Raw genomic sequence first — 20,999 nt, forward strand, 5'->3', positions numbered from 1 at the left:
TAGTACAGTGAAGTCATCTTTGTTCACACATGCGCATCCCAGTCCACTCTCCTTGGCTGCCAGGTTACATCGATGTCGTGCAGACCATTCTCGTTATATTAACAATGGCTGGACTTTTCCTGGACAGACCTCATATATTTTAAATTCCAAAGACTTGCCTGCATTCCCTTAATAGAAGAAATACCAGTAAACTACACCCGTTACATCATCCCTCAAAACAGCAAGTTAGCAACATCATTTCCTCATTTTCCAAACACACCTGCTGCTAGATTCTTTAAAGTTAGTAATTTACATCCTATTTCTAATTTGGGAAATTACCAGCCTAAAAGAAACTTGGTGTGATTTACCTAGGCATTGGTGCCTTACACAAGGGCTGACGATGTTTTTCCAGTTTTAATTAAGCAAAGTAACTCCCATTTCACCAAGAGGAAGAAAATAAATAGGAAGTGGGACAACTATGTCCCAAAGAGGTCCATGACATTATCTCTTTGCTGGGTTGAGGGGAACAGAGAAACTAAAACTAAAATGCTTTAACAGAATTTACAATATTGAAATATCTACATTCTTTTCTGGAAAAAATAAAGCATCAGGCTTCCTATGAACAAGAATGGAACATGTTCATTTGGTATAAGACCAAGTGACACTAAAAGATGGACCTCGGTGAAATTCATTTGCCAACAACATGGAAGGACTCCACCTGGAGAATGCACAGGGTCCCTGAGGCCTCTGGCAGGCTGACGGGATTTCTCTGAGTTTTCCCCGCATTTTGGTCTAGAGGGTTCCAACTGTTGTCCCTTGGGACACCCCCGTTCTACTACCAGGTGCAAGTCACCTCCTCATGAAAATCAGGACAACTGATGAGTCCTTTCCCCAATTCTTAGGAGGAAAAATAATAACAAATAAATATACCTATTTACTCTTCTGCAAATTTCCCATTAATTTCTCTAAAACCTTAGCATCTACTACCACATGATCTAACAAAAAACTAAGGCAACCTGTAGTCAAAAACTACGTGTGTGTGTGTTTAAACAAAATTCTGGAATGATGATTCCTTAAAACACTTTTAAATTGTTAAATTTTAAGACATGCAGATGTGCATTCCTTACACCAGAAATGTATTTTCTGCTAGTTCAGCAGGGCCTTTTCCATATGACAGAAGCAGTGATAGCCCAGTTTTGTGGCACCCCAGCTAATGTGCATCCTGAAGCTCACCCCAGAGCTGCACCCCTGAGCAAGTCTGAGTATCACCCTCCAGTCTCTAGCTGAATCCCTCAGCCCACCTACAACATACTCTGCAGGAAGTGATGAAAAGTTAAGGAGTTTGCGTTACAGAAGGCCTGTGGCCGCTAGGGACTCACATTGCAAAATGTCTATCACTGAGTTCCGCAAACCCTCCTGTGCAGGAACGAGGCTGGGACCATGGCAGACAAGAGCTTGCATGCTGCCCTAAGATGCTACCTGGGCATCTAGCTCCTACCTGTTCCTCTTCTGGGCTGTGATCCATACAGAGCAGCATGCCTGTGATGGAGCAAGTGGAAGGAAATGGGTTCAAAGTGTGGGACGCCATGGGTTAAAGCAACTTGCCAAGCTGTAGGAAATATTCTAGTTGAATGCTGGAGTTTTAATGCTTGGCTCTGATAGGGTAATGACGCTTACTCCTTTCTCATAAACATGCTAAGTAGATTTTTACTTTCTCAAGAGGCTCAATCCTTCTGTGGCTTTATGACTGACTTCTACAACCAAGAGCTTAAGCTATTAACAGCCTCCTGTCACACCCTAAAGACTTGGCCTGTTTGTCAGTCTGAGGCACGTCCCCATCAATAGTTCCTGCACCATAAACCCTGGTTAAGCAGATATCAGAAAAGAGAAACCCAAAACCCCACAGATGGCTGACACAAAACCCATGCAGAGCTGCAAGAAATCGATAAAATGATCTACTATCAGATTCTGGGGCAGGGGACGAGATTTCAGTGTGGCCACCTCTGGGAGCCCTTGGACAAAATCGAGGCCGCAGGTCTTCTCACTGAGTGCTGGTGGAAGGCATTCAGCCGTTTCATCTCCCACACAAATGCGGTGCCTCAGGGCTGACTCTGGGTGGGTGTGATGGCACTGCCGCCCCGAGGTAGAAAGGAAAGGAGCAAGCTGGACCCAGGAAGACAACACTCCCACTTGGCCACTGCGGCAGGGGAGCTGACAAAGTCACGTGCTGCCCCACAGAGTTCTCCATGACACAGGTAACGCACAGTATCCCTTTCCAAACATCTTTTGCTGCAGTACATTCCAGTTCTACCTTGCAATAAAATTGAGCATATTTCTGTTTAATACTAGTTCTCTCAATTTGAAATCAATCTCTTTTTATTTAATCCAAAAATCTCTCTAAATGCTATCAAAATGGCAACCAAAGTTGGCTTAAGATTTCTTTAAGGAATTTCTAAGGACAAAAAGAATTTCCTTCTACTTCCTTCAACTTAATTTTTTAATTATTGCTCTTTACTGCTCCCAGAAATGTTTAACTTGATTTGAAACAATGCAAAGTGCTCTGTTCCTGTGAAGCTGAACAAATTTGTTAAGCCTGACACGGCCACAGGCAGAAAAATCTCTAAGATCCCCTAAAGTTCCCAAATTCCTTTATCCTCTTACACTCCCTTTCAAGAAGAATCTACCCAACTATGTGACATTCTGGGAAAGGCAAAACCATGGAGACAGTAAAAAGACCAGCGGTTGCCAGAGGTTGGGGGAAGAAAGGGATGAATCCGCAGAGGATTTTGCAGGCAGTGGAGCTACGCTGTTCGACATTATCGCAGTAGATACATGTCATTAGATATTTGTCAAAACCCACAGAATGCACAACCGCAAGAGTGAACTCCATTGTAAACTCCAGACTTTGAATGGCAATGATGAGTCAAAGTAGGTTCGTGGATTATAACAAATGTACCACTCAGTTTCCAGATGTCACCAGTTGGGGAGTCTGCGCTGGGGGCGGGAAGTATACAGGAACTCTTCACTTTCTGCTCAATTTTGCTGTGAACCTAAAACTTCTCTAAAAAATGAAATTTATTTTTTAAAAGAATTTACAGTACTAAATATCCTAAATAATATAAAACTGTCTATCCTCCAACCGAAAAAACAATGGATAAAACAGTTGAGGAAGAGGTTCAATCTCCTGCAGCCAGAAGAGGAAAAGGGTAAGAAAAAGCCGCCATGCTGTAGGGCTTGCCTTGTGACATCACAGGGCCCCTGGCAGAGAGGACGCGGGTTCCCGTTTGGTCTGGAGCCGAGCGAGAGGACCCAGCAGCCCGTGTTGGCAGACACCGGCGCTCTCTCTGAAGGGCCCTTGTTGACGCGAAACACCACGGAGAGAAGCCAGACAGATCCGTTCAACATACACATGCAAATGCACCTCACTTTGGATTTTATATCTGGACATCTCACCTCATTTTTTGTAATGTGTCCAGATAGAATATCTATTTTCAATTTAGGAAACTGGGGGACTTGTGAACTAACTCAGGAATTGACACAAAAACCAAAGTAGCAGTCAGATGGACGCCCTCAAGCCACTGATTTGCCAAGCATCAGATAGAAAAGCGGACTCTGGGTCATTAAATATAAGAAATTAGCTTTCAAATACACTGAATTCTAATGAAAAATTAAAATACGAGAAACGCCATTACTCACAGCCTGTTACTGTTCACAACCAGGTGCAGTGAGTGGAATGCCAGGAGGGGCCACGGAAGTCGGGTCCAACGTAACCGAGAGGACGCCTTCTGGGCACCAAACAAGGTTTCGAATGTTGGAGAGATACGCTGTCCAAACACACTCACACTCACACACTCACACTCACACACACACACTTTTTTTTCATCAATTATCTACTTACCAGAATTATCCTACAGAAACACAAACACTATGAAAGAAATGTTATTTGGGTTAACTAATTAAAATATTTTAAGTGAGAATGCACATAAAGACATTACATATCCCTTGCTTTACCTTCAAAAGTTAAAGTTTTACAAAATAGAAACAGACACAGAGATACAGAGAACAGACTGACAGCTGGCAGAGGGAAGGGGGTCAGGGGGCTGGGTGAAAAAGGTTGTAAGCAAAAAGAGAAAACAACCCTTCATAGACAACAGTATGGTGGTTACCAGAGGGAAAGGGCGTGGGGAGGTAGGAGAAGGTAAAGGGGTGATAAACGGTGATGGAACGAGACTTGACTTTGTCTGATGAATACACAATACAATATACGGATGATGTGTTATAGAACTGTACACTTGAAACCTATCTAACTTTATTAACCAATGTCACCCCAATAAATTCAATTAAAATATTTTTTCATTTCTATTTTAAAAAGGTAAAACTTTAACACATATTAGCCTTGTTTTTCAAAACTGAAAGCACAGGCTTCCAAAGGCCGTCTGTACCGCCCATGAGAGTTGGCTAACGAGTCTGCACCCACACTGGGGGGGGCCCGGTGACCCATACTTGGCCAAATGATGGGACTCCAAGGGGCACAGGAATGCAGGCTGGCCCCATGACGACATCAGCTCTTCCAGGGTTGCCTCCCTAGGGTGGTAGGCTTCATGCTGGGGGCCTCGTACCCCTGAAGCACACGAAGACTTCACAGAGGTCTGCAGACACAGACTGTTTTCTGGGATCCTGTTCCAGACCCTCAGCTTCCACACGTATCCATCCCTCAAAGGCCCCTGCCTGTGGTGGAGGGAGGAGTCACACAGCTGCTTTTTCACACTTCCCTCTTGCTATCTTCCTTCTCTCACCTGGCGAAAGGTAAACTGACCTCTCACCCATTCTGATTTTGAAGCCAGGGAATTGCCCATAAGGTGTGAAAATGTCCTGATGCCAAAGGAAGGACAGGTTCAAAATCCTGAGGGCAGGAGAACTTCCCTTAATTAACACCCTGCGTCCTCCCAGCAAGCTATTTCCCCCATGAGGACAGGAACTAATGTGGAACAGGAAAGGAAGCCTCATCACGAGATCACGAAACACATTTAAAATCAGAATGTTTCACTTTACATATTTTATATTATAATTTATCAAGCTTTATAATATTTCTTTTGATAAAGTGTTAGTTTATTGGACTTTGTATTATTTATGTTTTGATAAATTATTAATAATTATTATAAAGGTAAACTCAATTCAGAAATTTATTTAACTCTTAGCACCTTAGGGTTAGGGTTAGGATCACACACTTATTGCCAAGTGTCATAGGACAATCAGGGTTGGGTTTTTTTAATGAATTACATTTGGATAAAATTTTGCATGAGGAAGTTGAATGAACATATGAGTTCAAGAAGAAAAAGAGACAATGTAAAATCTCAGACTATTAAAGAAGTCCTTGTTCCTGTATTTGTTAAGTGACGGTGTGGTGCATCAAGTCACAATAGTGTATGAATTCCATTCAATGCACTTTAAATAGCAATGGACTTTTTTTATTGTAAAAGTCAATATTTACATTATGCCAGGAATTATATATCCTTTGTATCTTTCTAACTTTATGATAAAAAACTTCAGATGTCAACCTACAAAAAACGTTCAAGGAGATACATAATTGTAAAAATCCTCTGCATGTGGAAGCTGGGGTAAGAATGTTGCAAAACTGCTGGTGAGCACCATGAGACCCCCTCCCTTCAGTCCCCAGAATCAGTGGTAGAGTCATTTTCTCCATCGTTTGAGCCCTTTGGGACTAAGCTAGGTACCTTTAACCAAGAACCCACATTAACAGTGATTTCCTGTGCAAGTCTTTAAAGATCTGTCCAAGTTAAAGCCTGTCTAAAATCCTGCAAATACCCGAGCAGGGCGGAGGGAGACAGCGAAGATAACTAACCATTTCCTTCGGTACTATTTTCTTGATTCTCTTGTGGTAGGGCTGCTTCAGATCTCTGCATGTTATGACACACTGAGCTATCAGCCACAAATTCTTGATTATACATATTTAACAAGGTACAAGGGAAAAAACCCACCAAAAAAACCTGGCAATATTTTCCACCACCAATCCTTTAAACTAGGGCTATTTAGGTAACAAAAAAATAATCATGTCTGGTCCTTCTTGTCTTGAAAGATTCCAGGAGGAAGAAAGACAGTAAATAGTAAGAAGCTAGGAAGGATGGTGAGACAGGAGAAACTAGCAGTAGATCACTCATTCACTCAACAGCTACTACTAACCTACCAACAGGTTAACCAGAGCCCTGCATACTAAAAAGTGGGGGTGCAGACATTTTCCCCTTGAAGCGAAGAACAAGTAAATGGCTTAGCTCCAACCTTCTCAAGTCGCACACTAATCAAGGGGCTAAAAATTGATTGAAACCAGAAGTGAGAGGCTGAACGAAGAAGCTCGCCCCCTTCTCTGCAAGAAGAAAAATGCAAGTGCTCATTAAATATGTCTACATTTAGACACGTCTAATGATGAGGCAGTCTGTCACAGACCTCCCCTTCAGATGGTAATTCCATATCCTTCTCATGAAATTCTAAAAAAAAAACCCAAAACCCAAAGCACATTGTGACGGCGTTTTGGAGGTGAGGGCATGGGAAGCCTTAGTATTTTGGCACTATTACCTGTTACAAGTGCTTTCAGACAACAGTTAAGTTCCTCAGCTTTCTGTACCCGTATCACAAAGTTCTTCACCCAAAGGGGAACCATGAGGCAATGTCTTTTGGCCCTTTACCAACGGGCTCCCTCCTCCAGAACAACTTAGAAGTGGGTGATACATTCTAATCTGGATAATGCTGATGACATGATACTAGAGCCACATAATAATTACCCAGGTGGCAGACCACTATTCCACCACAGGGCGTTTCTAAAGTGTTTCAACCTGTATCCTAAATATAACAGTGGAAATGACATGTGATTTTACAAGCGCTGTTAAGAACAGGACAAGCAAATGAAATGCACCTTAGACTGAGCCAGGAAAAACAACAGCTCTGCACCCACTAAGAGTCAACAAGCCACGTAACCACTGGCCTCAGTTTTCACCTCTGAGAAATGGGGATTCCCGTGTTCGCCTCCCGTCTCCCCCAGATAATTCATGATATTGTTTAGTAAATGTTGAAGGGTTTCAGAGAGCTTAGGTATTGCATTACTGTCAGTGCTTTCTAAAGTTATACGCCACATGAATTTCTTTATAAATCTTCTTTATCAACGAGTACCTTCAGTCTCAATTCTTTCTCTCTGGAATATCAGAAGAGAAAAATGAAGCTAACTTTTAGATGAAAGATGACATGTGTTGATTGACCTCCCTTCTGCCCCTCACTAACCAGTTCAAGATGCCCCTCTTCTTCCAAGATCAAAAGGAATTCCAGGTCTAGAAGGAGTTTGAGAATAACTCAGATGAGTCTGGAAGAGCAAGAGTAGGAGGCTGATTCTCTTTATAATTACAAGGATGTGAATACTGGAAACCACATACACAAACACAAACTAACTCTCTCTCTCTCTCTCTCTCTCTGTCTCCCTCCAAATGTATAACTCACACAGAAATGACTAGACTTAGCTTCAGAGAGAATTTTCTAGAGTAATGAGAAACATTAAATAAACAGATACTATTGATATTTACTTTTTAACATTTTAACTGCCATTTGTAATAATTAAGCATATCTTTAAAATGCATTTGTTTAAATTGGCTTGCCATAATATTAAAGTCATTTCATCTCCATATCAATCTAGAGTCTCTACTCAAAAAAACTAAAAGTAATATTTTTTAGCACACAATGGGAAATGGGAAATATTTAGACTTCTGCTTCACACTCAAATATAAGAGGTGAAGATCCCCCGCCCCCTGCCCATCTTGGCTCGTTGAGAGCATCAAAAGTACATTTTATTTGTTTCTGAGTCCACATCTGGAGGTTAAAAATCCAGTTTTAAAGGCAAATTATTTAAAATGTAAACATATGGCTTCCTTCTCTACAGTGATTCCTAGAGGTAGAAAAAATCTGAATACAAACAAACTATTGTTTTAAAGAGGATTTTAAAAAAAATTAAAAGCATACCATGAAAGCTAACTAAGTTTCTACTTTCTCCTGGAGAAAATTATAGAAGCAAGAATTCCCACCTTAATCTAATTAAATCTAGGTCAAAGTGCAGCTTGGGCAACGTTAAGGCGATAAGAGCGTGACTCAGTTTCTGAGGCGTAGGGTCCCCAGTCTGAGCTGGGGTTAGAGCAGGAGTTGGCAAACGTTTGTTTCTGGAAAGGGCCAGGGAGTAAATAGTTTCAGCTTTGCAGGCCATGTAGCCTTACATAACCTCAAACCGAATACATTTTAGAATTAAAATACACACACATAATCCAGTGATGTTTGACTCACCTCCTCTTCAATGGCATTCTATAGTTTTAAGAGAGAAAAAAACCTCCAAATTAAACAGACTTTTTACAAATGATCCTTCATCTGACTTTTTAATCTTTTTTCAGAAAACTTTATTATTTTCTATATTCATTTATATAGTCACTCAAGGCTTGAAATTTCATATCAATGGTTTTCAGAAATTCTGCCGTATGACTTTTTGTAAAGATCGCGCTATCAACTATTTTGTCCCCATCCACTTCCTCAAGAAGACACGGTTTTATACTTCTGTGGGGAGGAAGTGGCATCTTATAGCTAATTTTCCGTTGTTTCTGACAACGTAAATCAAGGATGACCCAAACTCCTCAGAATTTCTTCAACACACAAATAAACTAAGTTGACTGACTTGTTAAAACTCAGACAAAAGAGAAACACACCTCCTCACGTTGTAGGAATCAAATGCTACGGTTCAAACCAGGGTACGAAGACTGCACACAAAAATAAAAGAAACAGGATCACCTGCTACCCCGGCTGTCTAAGTTAGAGAGGAAGAGGGCCGGATAAATGGGCATAAATTTAAAACCAAAATATAATTAAACTCACATCCTGGGGGAAAAAGTCATATCCTCACAGAGCTGAAACTGACCCTAGAGAACCGGTCTCTTTCATCTGATCACTGAGGAACCAACCAGAGATTCGAGGACTATTCACTGAGTGCCTAACCATGGGCCACTTGCTGTGCAAACACTTTTCTTTTTCCCCCCCTCCAATAGTCACAACTTCTCATAAAACAATTATTATTATATCCATTGTACAGTCGAGGACACCTGTGTCACAGGAGGACGGACACAGCTAGTGAGAGCAGAGATGTGACTATAGCCCAGCTCTCTGAACATCACCCGCAGTATTCTGGTCACGATGCCACTCCCATGCAGTATTTTGGGAAGTTGTTCAGTCAGATGCCACAGTATTTCAAAATATTGTATATACAGTAGCTTGCAACCTTGATATAAGAGCCCTTGCTAGAAAGCAGAGCTCCTCAAAAGAGTGTTTCTTCTTGGCTGCTAAGGAAAGGAACAGTAGCAACCAAATGCCACACTCACCTCGAGGACCCCGAGAAATATTTATACTGGGTCTCCAAAGCACCAAAAATCCTAGTCGCTTGGCTTCTACATCACTCGCAACAGTATCATTTACTCAGGCTGCAACTGGCCATTTCTCAAGCTTACAGTCTACGCTTAAATCTGGACTCCACTAAAGAGGGTATGGAAGGGATTTCACACTTGTAGGAGGACACGAAGGCATTGCAGCACGCCTAACACAACTCTGAAACCTGTGAGCGCAGCAGCCGCACCCACTTCCTGCCCAGTTGGAAGAGAGGCAGGGCACCAGGGGCCATTACAACTGAGACCTTACAACCGCTTGCTGTCTTTAAAAACGACCCAGTTTCAGTAGAAACGTGGTTAAAAAGTTAGTGTATCAAAGTGATTTTTGGCGACTCTAATTTATACATTCTCCTGGAAATACCTTACAATGAAATTGATTACGAGGGCAGCCAAGTCTAGGTTTTCTGACAGCATACAAGATGCAATTTTCAGGCAGGTGCTCAAATATCTGACTTGAGTTATGGCAGCCACTTAACCTAAATCAACAGATGGGTGAACCTCACAACTAACTCAGAAACATATTCTTTAGGCAACGAAACTAGCAGACTTGCGTGCTTTTCAGACCAAAGGATTCTAACAACTCTACGGAAGATATTCTATCAAGAAAGTGGAGCATTTGAAGGGCCACCAAGAGAGCAGGAAGTAAAGAAAAAGAGAAATAGCTTCCAAAAAAGAGTGAGTCACTAAAATAATTAGGTGCCCTGGGCAAACGCTAAGGTTTTGTTTGGGTTTGGTTTTTTTCTTTGTAAGATAAGAACTCATTTAAAACACAAACACTACACTGTTTTTATCAAACATCCAGTCCATGTTCAAATTTCTCCAAATGTCTCATAGAACTGTGTTTGTCTGAGTCAGAATCCAAATCTACTCGCTGAGATTAGTTTATATGTGTCTAGTCATTTAATCTATGTATTTCACCTCCACCTTTTTTTTTTCTTCTAATTGACTTTTTAAAGAAATGGGATTTTTTGAGTAGATTCCCCACAGTGTGGATTTTTTTAAAATAATATTTTTATTTGAAAAACGTATCAGGTTAAAAATAGGCCGTCTCCAGACCTACCACACTGTTCCGTCCACGCCCCGCACCATGAAGAGCGCCGGGCCCCTCTCGGTGGAGTCTGTGCTACTCCAGGCTGCAAGTCTGTCTGCAAAATGTTGCCATGACAAGTAACGAGTGCACCGCTCTCCTCGAATGGGGGGCATCACGGAGACAAAAACACCCATAGGTCATACCCTACTTTATGCTTCAGTGCTTTTTTGGAACAAGGTAGGGTACAAATTAATTTTTGAAAGACCATGCCTATGCAGCAAATGGAAACAATGAGTTTTGTCCAGACACAAACTCATTAAGTTCCCTCTCCAGGAGAGGCCATGTAGCACGCAGCGGCAGAACTGAAGTGAGCAAGATTTGTTAATATACAAACGCCTCACCTACCAAGTTCACATGTTGAATATTTGTTGGATATTTCTTTCCTTTCCTTTTCTGCCTCCTAACACGAACCATATGCTTCAGTAAAATCACAGTCCTCAGGTGACCTGACAGGTACATGGCACATCTCTCGGCTGGGATGCCTTCCACCCCCACCTGCTGCCGCCTAAGTCATTCCCTTCCTCAAGGATCAGCTGGACTCCCTCCAGCTCCCTGAAGCCCTTCTCTGGACTCCCATAGTCTCTATTCACTTCCCCAAAATGTCATCTAAACCTGCACCGTACCTGGTTTGAGAGCTGTTTCATATGCCACACGAATTCCATAAAGACTTGATGAGGGCCTTCCATGCAAAGGGCATTCAATCTCATCGCCGACTAGGCCATAAGCTCCATGAGGAAAAGGGGCTCCTGGGATACTACACCAGTATCCCAGGAGCCAGTGTCAGCAGCCAGGGCACAACAGCCGACAACGTGCGCCGTGGAGTCGAACTTGCCCAGAGGGGAATCCCAGAGACACGTGGCCCTGAATAGATTACTTACTCTCAATTCTCATTTTCCTCTAAGTGGAATAACAGCCACTCTCTCACAGAGATATTGTTAAGATTAAATCACATCAAGGGTGAGTACTGTCTTGTCTCCTCATTCCCAAATCTCTGTCTAGTTTCTGTTTTATTGTACCAGTTCTTACCTGTTCTTATCCTTTGCGGAAAGAGGGGGAGCAGAGGACTCCCACCTTGCCAAGGGTGTGGGGGTCCCTTCCCGTAACATTCAGGATTAACATCTCCTTTTCCCTCGTGTGGCCCCAGTTCTCCTTCCCCCGGGAAGAAATGGAACTTGCTCAGGACTAACTACAGTGCTAACCCATTCCCACCATCAAAAGCTCAATTTAAAAAGTGGGGAGATATACCCAGAGAAGAAGGCAATACGTGATCTTTTAGTGGGGCAGATAATTTTCTGTGAATTGTGCTTGAATGGAAACCCAGTACCCCGGCGTACAGATGAAAACTCTGTTTACAGAAGTGTTTCCAAATATTGTTCTCTGAGTATCTCATGAGTAAAAACATTTGAACATGTACATGTACACATACACACATACATACATATTTATTGAAGTCACTTACATATTTATTGAGCATTTACTACGCGCCTTCCACTGTTCTAAGTGCTAAAGATGCAGCACTGATTGAACCAAACTACTAGCAATAATAACAAAGATCCTCTTCCCCTGTTATATGTATCTCTCCTACACATAAATTTTTGTTTAAAAAAAATACGTGGTGTAAGGGATATGTACTATGAAAAAAAAATGAGTGGCCTTTTAAATGGAGTGGCCAGAAAAGCATTCAATTAGAAGGTAACATTCGAGTTAAGAGGTGACAGTGGACCATGTGGATATCTGGGGAAGAGCTCCGCAGGTGGCAGGATCAGCAAGGGGCCAGAGGTGGGAGTATGTTCACTGAATAGTGAGGAGACCCATGTGCTGAAGTCAAGGAGTCAGGCAGAAGCAGGAGGAGACACAGCTGGACAGACGAGTGGGGGGGCTGAGTGGAGGGAGCCTGGTGGGCCACTCCATGGTTTTGGCTTTCACTCTGTGTGAGACTGGAGGGTTCTGAACCAAGAAGCGACCCGATCTGAGACCCATCACTCTGAGTAGAGTGGAGGGGCCAATGTTGGAGGCAGAAGGACACTGCAAAGATCCGGTAGTGGTCTGGCCAGGTAGTAAAAAATGGGAAGTAGAGCTGCGAGAATTTTATAATGCTGGTATACAATATATATTTAAAATATAAAAAATGTAAAGAGATTTTTAAAAGAAATATGAATCCTACATTTTCTTTCCCAAACTCAATAAGCCATCTTGCTCACCCCTGGGATAGAGGCAACCCCTTCTTTTGGAGACCACTGTTGAGCAATAATTAGTTGGCTAGTTTGTCCCAGCTGACTTGACTTTCTGCCTGGGCTTTTTGTCTTGTCACTTCTGTGCTCACTTCCTTTTTCTCTTCGTCTTGCCAGTCTGAGATACCAAAACAAGTTTCCTCCACAGACCGTGCATACCTACCCATACAGAGGCTGGTGATCGCTTGAAGGAATTCCCTCCTTGAGAAAATTTGTGGCCACTGTATGAACTACATCCAACCTCTAGGGCCAACAGCTGGGAAACAGGCTTGTGAGACCCAGATGTTACAAGAGGTCCAATAACACAGGAGTATGGGGAGCACCCCAGCCATGTGCTCAAGCAGCACCTCTGAGGAAGGCTAAGTTGGGCTCCAGCTCACCACGTATCAGAAGAGACCAACATGAGGCTGCAAGGTTTGCTCCCCTTGCTCTAAAAGAGGCTCACAGGATTCTAAAAGGGCTACACTGGGAAAAGCCAGAGGAGTTCCTGGAGATTCTAGCACATGGCACCCTCGGGGAAAGTACCCTTGACCCTTAAGCAGAACTCAAGATGCGTTTCTCAGACCTGGTCAACTTGAAAGCTACCATCACCACCCTGGGCAGGAAGTCAGAAGTTCATGGAAGGCAGGTACTTATTGAAACTAGATTTCATGGGTTTAAAAGAGTTTGACACTGAGATATTTGGGGCGCTCTCTTAGAATGTTAGAGCTTGAAAGAATTTAGAGGATTCTCCACCTACCCACTCCCATTCTACAGACAAAGAAACTAAGGCCATGACTTGCCCAAGCCATAAAAATGACTATTAGAAAAAGAACCACGAGTAAAATCCAGGTCTTCTGAGTCCCAATTTAGTGCTCCTTTAAAATAAACAAAAGCAATTTAACACTGAAACTTTCAGGTACAGGTTGGAAGTGTAATTAAATTTTGAGTGTCTAGGTCTCAGGTGTTCCTTCCAATCTTTCTAATTTACTAGCAGCTCTGGAGGTTCCCTTGGGGCCAACTGGTTTCCTGGTATTAAAGATACCTTAGAAAGTTACACTGGGATTCTTATGGCTCACGAGGGTAAAAGAGAGGAAATTATGAAAACCAGAACCCATGGAAACCAAGAGATTCAAGCAAGCATTGGCTTACTAAAGCCTGAAATAGCCCAGAGGTGGGCTACATACTTATTAGGTTGGTCTCATTAATAGACTACTAGACAAATTTTCAGTTTTCAAAAGGGGAGACAAGTAAAGGAATCCTTAAAAATTAGGAATATCATAATTTAAAAAACTAATTTCAACTTCTTGGGGTGCCAACTTTTTTACAAGCAAGAACATTGATAAGAAAACATAACTACTCTCCCAACCTCTGATGACAGGCAGAAGGCAAATATGATGTTGGTTAGAATGTAGTAAGGAAGTAATCAACAAAACTTGACCTTGGGTTGTGGGCACACAATGCAATATACAGATCATGTATCATAGAAAAGGCCACTTGAAAGCTACATAATCTCATTAACCAATGTCACCCTACTAAATTTAACTTTTAAACAAACATAAAATTAAAATATTAGATTATTGTGTATTATTAATGTTATATATTATTTTAATAATAATGTCATATAAATTTTGTTATATAAAACTAATCAATAAAATAAAAAATCTTGGATTCTCTATAAAATAAAGGGATATTATCATTCAGGGCAGGAATGGTTCAAACCCTGTTCTGAAACCTGAAGTTAACTGACTGACTTGTCACCTGGAGCCTAATATTGGAGCTCATCTCCAGGCCACATTTGTGCTGAGGACTGCGGCACAGACCACATGAAGAGCAGGCCCCTCCAACAGAGGCTGCGTTGTGGAGAAAGAGGGTGGAGCCAAAGCACCCAAGACACCCAGCCCAACCTCTTCATTCTGCAAAGAGGAACCTGAGACCCACAGAGGTTAATCTGACTAGTGAAGGGTTGGCTGATGCACGACATATGCTACCTGTGCCTTATCTTATACCCACAGCAAACACTGATAACCAATCATTGCTTTTCCCCCATCCTCAGTTGCAAGAGCCAAAATGCTTCTAACACAATGTTCCTGCAACCCCTCCGCCGACTGGTCAGAACTGACGTGTGAGATGGAAGGCATTTTCCAACTCTGGACTTGCCCATGGCCATAAAACAATCTCTGCAATACCTGTTCCAGTGGAAACATGACTCAAAACAGAGTGACGAGTCTACCAGTCAAACGAGTTCACTGCTACTGTCAAGCCTGAGGTGAGCAAACATAAAGCCTAGGTAGTGTGACCATGTGCCCAGGTTTACCTGGGACAGTCCAAGTTCACACCTGTACCCCCAGCTTAATAGCACCCCCTGCTATGCCATCATTCTCGAAAGTTGTCCCAGTTTGGATAAAATGATATGGTCATCCAAATTCTAGGTCACTCCTAATCACCTACAAACATTTATAATGTTTGTTTGTTGAGTACCTGATGTGTCAGGAAAAGAAAAAACAAACCCACTGAATGAATCACCAGTAGTTTTCTCATACAAAGGGACTTCCAAATAACACTAACACCAGATGACCTTTGAAAGGCCCTCAGGGACCCCTGCCAAGCTCTTTTACATACTGAGCTTCGATATGGGATTTTCTTTGGGGAAGATGGAAAAAAGGGAGAGCCACAGCTTACACAAGTTTGAAACCACAGGATTATCGCATCTCTGTAGTTCCTGCCTACAGTATTTAAATTCTTTCATGTTGTACTTCCACCCAATAAAATTCACATTATATTGTTGAAAGTGAAATCTTTGTAAGGCATGTTTCAGTCCCATTTCTGGCACAAACAACTGTGCCTTTTGGAGTTTACATTTACTTTCTGTTTAGAGGAAAAGAGGAAGTTAAAATTGAAACTTTTTTGAAAAGTTTCCGTCAATCCAGGGCTAGCCCTTGTGTGCTGCTGCTGCGCTTACACTGGGGCCGCCAGCTGTTTATCTCAGAGAAGCATAAATCCACTTTATTTTGAAAACTCATTGGTCTAGACAGCACAGATACCAGCTCTGTGCTTGAAAGATGCTGATATCATCCTGCAGAAGGTTTAAAACTTGTACCTGACCACCTCGAACGAAGGCGAGAAGGAAATACGGGAAGATGTTAAGCAAGGTTAGTCCTCTCTGAGTACAGAGACTTCAGATGTTTGAACTGCTTTTGTTGTTGTTTATCTTGCCTTCTGATAGTTCTATAATGGTCCTAGTTTATATGTTAACAAAATCGAGAAAAGAACCACCAAGTTACCAACTGACACATCACCCAGCAGGGTGGGGAGGTGGGGGAGCTGACAGACTAAGCCCAGGACTGTCTGGTAGGAGAAGAGGCCTCACAGCAGCTCTGGACTCTCACCCAACGGGGGCTGACCCAAGAGCTCGGAGGAGTGCAGGGTGCAGCTCACCCACTGGCTTCCGGAAGCAAGAGCAGGCACCCATGAGTCCTATGGCTGCACCCTTTCAAATATTAAAAGTATAGCCTTGTGGTTAGAGCCCCACCTATGCCACCTGCCAGGGTAGGTGGACACCTTGCTCATCACTTACTGGGGGTGTGACCCTGAACAAGTCAATTAGCCTCTCTATTCCTGTTTTCTCGTCTATAAAATAGGAATCACACTACAGTGGCTGTGAGGATTAAGAGAGATGATTCATAGCAAGGGCCCAGCACACAGTAGATCAAAATAAAGGTAAGCCATTATTAGGTCTCTGCCACGAAATGCCAGTCCTCAAGTGCACTCCCCAAACCATGTGACCAGATCCCAAAACGACTAGAGAATGAATGGTCCAAAGAATAGCGCCTTTCTTTCCCCTTCTTCTCTGCTGGAGGCAGGGCTGGAGCATAGTGTTTGCTGTAAGCCCAGTGCTCTAGGGAGTGATGGAGGATGAGGGCAGCCCAGTAAAACATACCAACAGGTCCCAAGGACTCGCGCTATGGGCTAGAAATCCTGCTTTCAAAGTCAGAGGATTTCTAGTTTCTTGCGACTGCCACAGCTGCCAGCCATTGCCTTTGGCAAGGAGATGAGTGACTCAAGTGTGAGCTAGGACTTGGCAAGGGGACACCAAACCAGAAGGCCTCCAGGCAGGAAGCTCCAAAAAGGGCCACCTGCTGAAACAGTTTGTCTACAGGCAGCCTTCAGGACGGAGGTGGCATTCTGCTGTCACTAGCAAATTCAGATAAGAATACGTAGTGAACACTTCGAAGGTCCAACAGCACTTACCATTCTGGCTTCAAAACTTTGAATCAGTTTTAGGGGGTCCAAGCCAAAGATATGACGTCACACTTAAAATCACTACGGTGTCTTAACTATGTGACATAAAAAGCAGCCCCCAAAAGTTCAACAGCAAATCAAACTCTAGAGTTCTATGGCTATCTTGAGCCAAAATGCATTCACATTTGTAGTAACAGACTTTTCTTTCCCAAACTTAAAATTACCTCACTTTAAATCAAAGATATAAATAAACCTCCTAACGTCCATCTGGAGAAAATAATTGCATGACTATATTAATAACGTTGGTGAGTATGTTCTATGCTATAGAAGGTGATCAACTCGCCCTAGTTTACTTTAGCACCAAAAGTCCCATATCCCGGGAAAACCCTCAGGCCTTGGCAACCCAGAATGGTTGGTCCCCCTATCGCTGCAGGAAAAATTATGTATGTTGCGTGAAGAGGAAAACAGAAGAGACACAGTTACAAATGCAGAAGTGCTAAATGCCAAGTTTGTTTGTTTATAGCAATAGCTTCCAGTTCCTTCTCATAGTACAAAAAAAAAAAAAAAAAAAAGGCTGAAAACCGCACTTGCCTCTCCCTTCCCCCTTTCTCTTTACTCTTTCAAAATTCGCAAACAGAGTTAGGAAAGAAGTTTTCCTCCCCCTGTGTGATTGGGATGGGGTGCGGGACTGACTGTTGAAGGGGGCACTGCCTGAGCCCACAGCAGCTTCTGCACCCGGCGCCAGCCCGGCAAGATATGTCATCTGCCTTCGCTCCCACTTCAGGAACAGGTTACAAACAAACCCAGGTGACTTGTGATTATCAAGAGCAAGAATGTGTCCTCAAGCTGAAAATCCAAGAGCCTTGGCAAAACTCAAGATTCCCCACACAAATAGGGCATTTAACAAGTGAAGGAGGAGTTAACAAATAATCATTTTACAAATAGCTGAATGGAGAGCTAGAAACTGTAAGGCAGAGATTCCAAGCAGCTAGCTGCCTACCCACAATGATGGAGCAAAATTCATGTAGGGGGGGTTTAAGCAAAGGGTTTTTAAGCCTCTGGCGAGGTTAAGAACCCGCTTCTAAGAATTTAGAGTTTCAAACTGAAAGGTAAGACTATATAAGGCAAGAAAGACCATATACTTCCTGGACCTTAAGCTACACAGAAACCAAGGCTGCCCACCACTCCACCCCTCACCCCCAGAACACCTCCCCAGCCAGCCTTCCTCTGGCTTTGCCCCAAAATAGGCCGGCAAGTTATAGGTGCTCTTGAGTTGTACGACTCCAATTCCTTTTCTGCATCAGGCAACGGAACCGAACTGAAGTCATACAACTCTTTCTCTCCGTGGTAGTACTACTTTGTTGGGGGAAGGGTGGTATGTGTGCAGAAACATTTGAAAAGAGACGCGTCCTTGAAAGTCCTCCTGTGATAAGTCCTGAAGAATAAATAACTTTCTTTCCTTGTAAGACCAAGTAGTATACTTTCCACTAGTGTTGATACTGATTTAGAAGAGGGTGCCTTCTTGTAACTCAGCACATCCAAGGACAAGACAGAGCAGAAAGCACAGAAAGCCACGAGGGCAGGAGACAGCAGCTAATCTCTGCCCAGCAGGCCAATCGCTGCGGTCCTAGAGGAGGACATGCTTCACTTCTCTAGATCTCAGTTTCTTCGCTTAAAAAATGAAGGATGTGGGCTAAGATGGTCTTTAGGGTCCCTCACAACTCTAAAACCCTACGCAAAATTCTCTTGTGTGAACTAATAATACCTATAAGAAGTATTTTTTGTACTTTGAAGATTCAGGAATAAAGGAAAAGTTCAGTAAGTAACATGCCCTGGCTTAGATGACAAGACCAAGTCAGACTAAAACTGGAAGATTTAAAACAAGCAAATGTCTAACAGTTGTCCAAGTATGTGACCCAAAGGTGGGGGGAATCCTAATATCAACTTACAAACACTTTTAAATGCTCTGGAGCCAACGGGAACAAGTAGATTCATCACAATTACCAGCTGCTCCTCCTGCTAAATTTAACGATAACATGAATTTTAATTCAGTGGTCCCTTCCCTGGGGCGGGGGGGGGGGGGGGGGGAGCTGTAAAGACTTAGGGAAAGCAAACCAAAGCTTGGACTCTAAAAGGCTTTTAGATTGCGTTTAAGTCGCAGGATGGACTGGCTGGATACTAACTGGGGACAGCGAGGCATGGGATGCAACCCACTCAAGAAGTATGAAATGTTTAAAACCAAGGACGGGCATGTTGACCACATGTGTCAAAGTCAAGACTGCCTCTGGTACTACCAGGCCCCCAAAACAATGTTCGTTACACTCTCCGTAATAAACAGGAAGGGGGGGGAAGCAAGCTATTTCTTTTTTTCGTAAACGGAGCTGCAAAGAGTTTTGTCATTTTGTCATGCCACTTTGGTTGGGTGACTGTGAGTGTCAATGTCCTAATAGCAGCAGAGTCCGCAAAGGTGAGGTGTTTCCATTCCACAGTCCTACACTGTCAACCCATCCAGCAAATAGCCCCACCTCTCCGAACCGGCTCTCTGGAGCTGCCCGGTGTGGTCTCAGAAAGGAAAGCGACACCGCTGGTGCACACAGGCAGAGGGTAGGTAGCCCATCTCCTATGAGTGGAGCCCCTGGCTGGACTTCACCTCCCCTCTCGGAGAGGTCGGCCAGAGCTCGCAGCACGGTCTCCAAGGGTCCCCAGCGCGCACCACGCATACACAGCCTCCGGGCTACTAAAGAGGAAGTCAGAATGTCATGTCAAACGGATAGACAGGCGACCACACAAGAGCTGCGGTCTGGGCCGGTCTCCGGCTGGGCTTGGGGAAGGGTCCCAGGATCCTTTCTCCCTTCCCATCCAACGTCCTCCTCTTCCCGGCGCAGACCAGCCTCCCCTCGGCCGGCACGGTTTGGCCGAGCCCACGCTGCGCAGCTAGCTAGGAGCCAGAGGAGCACCTCGAGCCTCCCATCCCCCTGCCCGGCCCGGGCCGGGGGACAACACGCACCCGCACACATCCACACTCCGGCTCCCTGGCTGCGCCTGACGCCCGCAGCCCCTTCCCCACCCCGAGCGCGCAGTTCCGACGGCCCAGGGCGTGGACTGCACACGGGAAGAGAGCCGAAGCCGCCGGCTCTCGGAGCGGCGGGTAGCCGCACACACTCCTCCCCTTCGCCGCGAGTAAACAGCTCGCGGGCGCGCTCCGAGATGCGCCCCCATCCCCCCGCCGGGGCTCCGCGCCGCCCCGCGCCCGCGCGTCCCGCCCGCCGGCGCCGCCGCCCCCTACCTGGTCGGTGAGTTTGAGCACTGCCATTCTTCGCTCCTTCGCGCTCACACACATGCAGGTCCCTGGTCCGCAGATGCCACGCCAGGAGCCGGGGAAGCGGAAGGGATTGCCAGGGGAAGGGGAAAAAATCTGGCTCCCGAATTTGACAGCCCTCCCCCTGCTCCTCCTCCGCCGCCGCCTCCCGCCGCCGAGAGGCTGACACTGGCTAGTGGGGCTTGCAGTCGAGCCCGCCCGCCCTTATACAGGAAGTACCGGCTGCTGCCAGCCGGGCCGCCACTGACATCACCGCGCGCAGCTCGCTCGCCGCCGCGCCGCCCGGGCCGACGCTGCCGCCTGCCGCCCGCGGCCGCGCCTCGCAGCCCCCGGGCCCGGCGCCCGCCCGCGCCCGCTCCCGCACGCGCACCCTGCGCTCCGCGGTGGGGCCAGGCTGCCGCCGGCTTTTCGCACCTGCTCACTGCGCCCCAGCAAGAGGGACCCGGGCCCCAGGGCTGCCCCGCTACCCTCTGGCCCTAGAGGATGCCCGGTTAGAGGCGCCCTCCGGGGCTGACTGTGATCCTGCCTAGCCGCGTCTCACACACACACGCAGCCACGAACACACCTGATGAGCTAGCCCGTGCGGACACACCCCGAGGGCGGGCGAGAAAGGCTGCCACCCGCACGCCACCAACTTTAGCCCGGGAGACTGGGTCACACCCCTTCCCCTCAGCCTCTCCCCC

General features: G+C 44.8%; 1 protein-coding gene across 9 annotated transcripts in view; it reads right to left on the reverse strand.

Moving 5' to 3' along the window:
- Positions 1–20,645, reverse strand: part of ANKRD44 (ankyrin repeat domain 44) — a 288,800-nt gene extending 268,155 nt beyond the window's left edge. For 4 of the 9 annotated variants that reach the window (XM_045198483.3, XM_045198484.3, XM_045198485.3 and 1 more), the window contains exon 1: positions 11,169–11,745. In XM_045198483.3, the coding sequence (XP_045054418.2) occupies positions 11,169–11,252 (84 nt within the window). In that variant the 5' untranslated portion in view covers positions 11,253–11,745. Of the gene's footprint in view, positions 1–11,168; positions 11,746–20,283 lie in introns of those variants that run through there. The other 5 variants (XM_024563686.4, XM_045198481.3, XM_045198482.3 and 2 more) reach the window with 2 other exon arrangements.
- Positions 20,646–20,999: the final 354 nt, after the last annotated feature.

Source organism: Desmodus rotundus, chromosome 2, assembly GCF_022682495.2.
Source record: "Desmodus rotundus isolate HL8 chromosome 2, HLdesRot8A.1, whole genome shotgun sequence".
Taxonomy (NCBI): domain Eukaryota; kingdom Metazoa; phylum Chordata; class Mammalia; order Chiroptera; family Phyllostomidae; genus Desmodus; species Desmodus rotundus.